This window comes from Zootoca vivipara, chromosome 14, assembly GCF_963506605.1.
Source record: "Zootoca vivipara chromosome 14, rZooViv1.1, whole genome shotgun sequence".
Taxonomy (NCBI): Eukaryota; Metazoa; Chordata; class Lepidosauria; order Squamata; family Lacertidae; genus Zootoca; species Zootoca vivipara.
The window spans coordinates 29,420,919-29,427,955 of NC_083289.1; the positions used below are offsets into that span (position 1 = coordinate 29,420,919).

General features: G+C 49.0%; 1 protein-coding gene across 1 annotated transcript; it reads left to right on the forward strand.

The window, feature by feature from the left end:
• Window positions 1–44: 44 nt before the first annotated feature.
• On the forward strand, window positions 45–5,841 carry NDUFAB1 (NADH:ubiquinone oxidoreductase subunit AB1). Its single transcript, XM_035131223.2, has 5 exons — window positions 45–271; window positions 1,593–1,715; window positions 2,414–2,501; window positions 4,138–4,247; window positions 5,659–5,841. The coding sequence occupies exons 1-4, from the start codon at window positions 86–88 to the stop codon at window positions 4,227–4,229; spliced, it is 489 nt and encodes a 162-aa protein (XP_034987114.1). The 5' UTR covers window positions 45–85; the 3' UTR covers window positions 4,230–4,247; window positions 5,659–5,841.
• The last annotated feature ends 1,196 nt before the right edge of the window (window positions 5,842–7,037 follow it).

Below are 7,037 nucleotides of genomic sequence, written 5' to 3' on the forward strand. Positions count from 1 at the left end.
TCCTCAATACCCTTGAAGCCCGGCGGGCGAGCTGGCTGGCGCGAGGTATTGTGGGCGTCGGCGCAGGCGCACTTTCGGGGTCATCATGGCGGCCCGTGTCCTCCTGCTCTCCTCCACTTGCCTCCGCCGCCGGTGCTGCAGCGGGAGCCGCGGCTTCTTCTCCGCCTCCTCCTCCCCGCTCGGACGTCTCAGCCTCCCGCTACCGCCCGCCTCCCGCCTCAACTGCTTGGCCCCCCTCCAGCCGCCGGGACCCGCCAGGCTGACGCCGCAGGTGAAGAGCGCAGGCGGGAGTCCGCCCGGTGCAGCGCAGGGTTCGGCTTTGCAGGCCGCCCGAGATCCCAACGAGGGGGGTGGTCTGGAACCGAGCCCAGCGGATTGCGCAAGATTCGGGGTTTTATCGTTTTCCTACGCTGCCTTTCAACCAACAAATAGCCGAAAATAATTATATTAATTAACACAGCTAAAGCTGGATCAAGAATGGCGACAAAGAACGGGGTAAAAACATGAAGCAGCAGCGGCTCCCCGCTGCATGAGGGTAGTGCTTCCCCCTCGTGGCCTCTCTTGCCCTTTTACTGCTGCCATGGGGAGATGATTCTGTGCTGCTGCTTCCTTGGTGGGGTAGTCCCAGTTTCGTTTATTCTTGCATTCGTTACCACTTTGAGGTTTAAATCTCTTCGCATTGTTATTGTTGGTGTTTTTTACAATCAAGCGGTATGTAAATTTTATGAAATAAATAAGTGAATAAATATATGTGCTACGCCTCCCCTCCAAGGAGCTCAAGTTGCCAAGGATGGTTCTTCCATCTCACTTTATCCTCACAACAGCCCTGTGAGGAAGGTTCAACAGAGAGAGAGAAAGAGAGAGTGACCAGCCCAATGTTATGCAATAAGCTTTGTGGGTGCATTGAAGATTTTGAACTCAGGGGTCTCCCTGGTCATAGAATCATAGAGTTGGAAGAGACCACAAGGGCCATCCAGTCCAACCCCCTGCCAAGCAGGAAACACCATCAAAGCATTCCTGACAGATGGCTGTCAAGCCTCTGCTTAAAGACCTCCAAAGAAGGAGTCTCCGCCACACTCCTTGGCAGCAAATTCCACTGTCGAACAGCTCTTACTGGTCCTAGTCCAGCATTATGGACACTGAATCGCACTGGCCCTGGATTGTAGGCTGGGCTTCCTTCACAAGTACAAGGTGCTTCGCCATGAAATAGGAGGTTTTATGTGCACACCAAGGCAGCAAATGCCCAGTGGAAAACCCCTTGCACTGTCCTCCCTGCTTTTGGAGTTCCTTGTGCCATCTGATCCTTAGAAATTATATTTTGAGACTCTGCTTTTCAGCCAAAGTTGTTTTTTTGAAGGCGCATTTAGTTTGCCATAAATTTTAGGGCTTGAGAATGATCTATCAGGCTCAGATTTTCAGGAGCTGTGTTTCAAAATCAAACATGCACACTTCAGTGTTTCCATCTATGAATATCTGGGGAGCTTTAGTGACCAGTTCTTTTTAGGTGTCACCTGTAAAGAGTTAGTATTTCAGGTGAGGGTGCTGAGGATATTCCCAAATCATGAAAAACATATATCTGGCTTCTCCTATAGGTCTCTGGAACGTTGCTTCAATTATGTCGTCATTACTCTGAGATGCCTCCTTTGACCCTGGATAACATCAAAGATCGAGTTCTTTATGTCCTGAAACTGTATGATAAGATAGATCCAGAAAAAGTGAGTAACTGTGTTGCAGCCTCTGTTTTGACTGTTTTTTTCTTGAGTCCTGGATTCTTCATGTGTATGATTAACATACATTTTGCACTGGAGCAAACCGCACCTTTGAATGAACCACAAAGGTGTGTTCCCTATCTTCCTAAAACTTTGTGCCAGCTCAAACAGGTCATGCGTTATGGCCATAGCAGACGATAGGAAGAAAGTTGTCTCTCTGGCTTAATGAAACAAGTGAGCATCCAGACACCAAAATAGGAAATGAACAATAAGGTGGTCCAATTTCAGTTTTAAGATTGTCCAGTAATGGGAACAAAGTCAGAACAATATTGTGGGTGGGGTGGAGAGAAGACCTCTATACGCAGTAAAACCCAAATCTCCCTGGAGTCTTTGGCCCCTATTTTCTTACTTTTGACATTATTTGGATGGTTAGGGACATTGTCCATTATACAGTGGAACCTCTACTCATGTACCAAATCCGTTCTGGAGGTCCATTCATGAGTCGATCTGGGTCGCTGGGAGAAGCGCCGTTCTGTGCATGTGTAGTCGGCAGAAGCCGCTTCTGCGCATGCGTAAATTGTGGCAAACCTGGTTTTTACTTCCGGGTTTGCCACGGTTGTGAGTTGGATTGTTCGTGAGTAGGGGCGGTGGCAAGTCGAGGTTCTACTGTACCTCAATGTGGGGTTTTCTATTTTGTCTTCCAGCTCTCGGTAACTTCCCACTTCATGAAAGACCTGGGCTTGGACAGCCTGGACCAAGTGGAGATCATCATGGCAATGGAAGATGAATTTGGTAATGTGTTACTTTGATGTGTGCAAATACATCTCAAGATGTGCCTGTTAGAATGTCACAAGGTCAGAGTGTGCCTGCTGTGGATCTCAGTCTTATTTGAGAAAAAACAGAAGTTAATACAAAGCAAAGTAATACTCCTGGGCCGTTGCTCTGAGCATCAGAGTTAGTCAGGTCTGGAATGCAGATGTTTGTGTCTTCCATACCATTGGCAACAGCCAACCTGGTGTGCCCTTTGATGTTTCTGCCACAGTGTCAGGGAACATCAGCTCTCTGGCGTTCCTTGGGCAAAGCAGTCTGGGTGTTCATTCTAGCAGGGATAGGCAACATGCTGCTCTCCAGATGTTGCTGTGCTGTTACTTTCACCATCCCTGACTGTGGACTGGGGCTGCTGTGAGTTGTAGTTTAACGACATCTGGACAGCACCATGTTGGCTACTCACACCATTATACAAACTGCCCAACCAGGCTTTTAACACGACAATCCTTTTATTCTCCTTGGATATGCACACATTTCCCTTTTCTCTCTTATTTGACCTTTTGGTATAAATTTACACTCACTTAAGTTTCTCTCTATATTGGTGTTTCCCACAGTTCTCTGTGCTTCATGGCACATTGGTCATTACACTACTTCCTTGGCTTAGGCTCAACCATCTTGCACTGCTGTGCATCCTGATATGTGATTTGGACTTGTAGGAATTTATACCAGGTCAGATTATTTGTCCTTCAAGTCCAGTATTATCTGGCAGCAGCTCTCCATCAGCTGCTTTCCTGATCCTTTTAAGTGCAGGTGCCAGTAGCTGAACCAGGGACTACCTTCATCTAAAAAAAGGGGGGGGGGAGGTTTCTGCCACTGGGTTGTGGTCCATCTCTAGTTGCATTTCTGACAAGACTACTGGGAAAAGATGGAGCTCATGCATTTTAGCATATCCCAGCTTGCTGAACTCCCTTCACTGATATAAGTGGCCTGGTACATTACCCAAACTACTACTTCTTTGGTGATCACTTGTAGCCATGTAAGATTGTCTTCCATGAATATGGTCTTAACAGTATGTCAGTAGGTGACTGGAGGCCAATTCTGGATCCACACATTCCTTTCACAGTGGGGCCATAGGTTTCCGGGTGGGAGTTCATCCCGCTGAGGATTTGCCAAACATGCCTTCCTCTTAGCACGGTTCTGCCTTTCATCCTGAGTTTGTGCTTCTTCAAAGTCCATGACCCCTTTGTTAGAGGCTGTTTTCCAAATGGAGCGCCCACAGGCCAGTGTTTCCCAGTTGTCGGTGTTTATCCTAAATTTCTTAAAGATTTGGGTACCTGAACTATAGGTAGTTGCATAAATTGCTTCTGTTAAATGCCCCTTCCCTTCCCATACTCTTTAGTAGCACTTTAAGGAGTTTCCAGGAGAATCTCATAAGTAATAATGTGCTTACAAACTGTTCTTGTATGTTTACACCCTGACTCCCAGGGGACACAGATCATTCTGTTAACTTTCCTGCACTACATGGGGTTCCTTTGCCCCTCCTTTGAAAAACTACATTGTGATCCCTTTGCCCCTCCTTTGAAAAACTACATTGTGATCCCTTGTCTTGTTGACTGAGATTCCTTCACCTCTAGGACTAAACAGGCCACATCTTTTTCAGGATTTGAAATCCCTGATGTGGAAGCAGAGAAGCTGATGTGTCCGCAAGAGATTGTAGATTACATTGCCGATAAGCAGGACGTGTACGAATAATTGTTTGTGTCAAGCTGAGTAAGTAGAGGCTCCTGCTGGAAGGAGTGTGCAGTGGTCTTGTGGTAGAAAACCTCCTCTCCTCTTGTTCAGAGGGCATCTGATGCAAGGGAAGCAGAAGATGGACGTTTTGGGGAGGTCTTCATGCTCTTCTCACTGCAAAGGCATCAGGCTCTGCTAGATAGAGAATCTTGGGTAGCATGGAGCAGCCCCCGTTAAAACTTCTTTGGAAGGGGGATTCTTTTATTCATGCTTTGCTTGGGAAGGCCTTGGGAGCCTGCTGCCTCTTCTCGTAGGTGTTACTACACTTGCTTGGGGACACAGCCCTCTATCTGTGTCCGTAAACCACCTTTCCATGTTCATGGAATAAGCAACACGCAGCTGTGGGAAGTTACTCTGGTGCTAAGGGAACATCGTCCCCCTGTGACATTCTCCTTGAGTTGAGGCTACTGAAAGCTGGTCTAGTAGATTTTGCCAAATACAGAGGAGCACAGCAAAGGTCCCGTTGTGCCTAGGTAGCCAAGTGCTCCTAGACTAGATCTTTTCCGGAAAAGGGAGCACTTTATTCTAAAGTAAAATGCAAGGCAAATTGCAAGAAGAGCAAGTAAAGGTTGTTCCAGAGTGGAGAGGCAGCAATAACTGGCATTGGAAGTTGAAAAGGTGACCCAGGGGTGGGGGTAGAATGAGAGATTGAGTTTTAGCTCTATAACAGGCATCGGCAACCTCCGGCCCATGGGCTGGATACAGTCCATGGAGGCCATTTATAGCTCATGGAGGCCATTTATCTGGCCCACAGGCCGCCCCTGAACCCAGCCACCCGCTCAGCAAGTCCCCCATGCACTGCGGTAAACCGGCGCAGCGCAGCACGGGGACTTGCCAAGCAGCGCCGGAAATCGCGTCTACACAGCCGCAGAAGCGATTTCTGGCGCTGCGGACATTTTGGAAATGGGCAGCGCAGCACCAGAAATTGCTTCTGCACAGAAACAATTTCCGGTGCCACACTGCCCATGTCCCAAACACTTGAAATGGCTTCTGCGCAGCTGCGGACATGCGCACAAGCAATTTCTGGTGCTGCACTGCCCATTTCCAAAATGTCCCCAGCGCCAGATATCACTTCTGCGCAGCCATGTACATGCGCAGAAGCCATTTCCAGTGTTTGGGACATGGACAGCATGGCACTGGAAATCGCTTCTGTGCCTGTGCGGCCCATGTCCAGCCCACGGACGATAGTCCGTGGGAATCCTCCGGCCCACGGGCAGAAAACGTTGCCGGTGCCTACTCTATAACCTCTCTTTCCTTTATGATCAGTCAGAAGCATGTCAAAAGGAAGTGGAACCCCCTAGTTTATAAGGAAGTGTTTCACTGTGTGGGTTACTTCTCAGTGATCTTTTTGAATTTCTAAGCTGTACATGTCTCCCTCTCCCATCCACAGGCAACTCTGTTCTGTCCTGAGGGCTAGGATGATGTCAGCAGGAAGAGGGGACCGTGTCATGGAAGCTCTGTGCTGTATTGAATCACTATTGCGCTCAGAGGAATAGTCCTGTTGGCTGCTGTATTTAAAGCTGTGTAATATATGTTGGCCTTCAAAATAAAAAGACTGATACTGACTCCTTTATTCTGATTTTCGCTGGTTCCAAGCATGCGTGTATTACGTGTCTCAGGGTTAGGGTTACAGCTACATTGCCTGTTCTCTTCTGGTTAAGGGGTGTGGTTCTTCTCCCTACTTGCATCTGGGGAACTCATAAAATTGAAGAGTTGGAAGGGACTATGAGGGTCATCTAGTCCAACCCCCCTGCAATGCAGGAGTCTTACCCAATTGTGGGGCTCGAACCCATGACCCTGTGATGAAGAGTCTCATGCTCTACTGACCAAACTATGTTAAAGGAACCAAGAGGTGGGATGAGCTCTTGAGCTCAGGTCAGACAAGGGGAACCTTTTTCAGGCTGAGGGCTGCATTGGAGGGGCCACTTGCCAGAGGCAAAGGTTGGTGGAGCCATGAATGTGAATCCTCCCTTTTGTACAGCAGGCTGATTTCTACACGCACCCCTCTCTCCAGACTTTGTGTCCAGAGTTCAAGGACACATTCCAGCCAGGCAGAAAAACTCAAGGAATGTGCTAAGCTGAGCTGGTGAGGGGGAAAACTATGGCTCAGGGAGGGTCCTGTGAGCCTTTGGCCCAGAGGTCCCCACACTCATCCCTGGCTTAGATGCTCTGCAAAGGCCCTCTGGAGCCCCATATGTTCCTGCCGATTCAATAACTTTGCCCTGTTGGGACTTGCTCTGCTGTTGTGTTTGGAGCAGGGGCGTGGGGGTTTTGTGGCCCACCAGGAAGCCTTAGCTCCTATCTGCCCCAGCCATGATGGCCAATGGCCAGGGATGGTGGGAGTTGTGGGCCAGAAACAGGGGCAGGACCACACCGCACCCTTCCTTGAGCTAGCATGATGGGAGGTAGCGGTGGCCAACTGCTCAGCTACCAAGGCCTCTTGCTCCCACGCTGCCAATTGGAGGCGACTTCTTGGTTTCCAAGCAAGGGAGAGGGGTTGGGGTGGGGACACTTTTCCACGTGCTCCTCTGGACAACCACATAACAGTGATGGCGACACTAATGCCAGAACAACTAATGCCAAATTTCCTCTGTATGGTAAGCTAGTTTCCCCACCTGCACCTTCTCTGCAAACTAAGAGGCATTGGAGAGTTCAAGGACACATTTCAGCCAAGGAGGAAGGAACATGGGGAGGGTGTGTGTGCTCCCTAGGGCCAGAGAGAGAAGCCTGGTGTGCCACATTTGGCCACCAGCGCCTGAACTGTCTCCC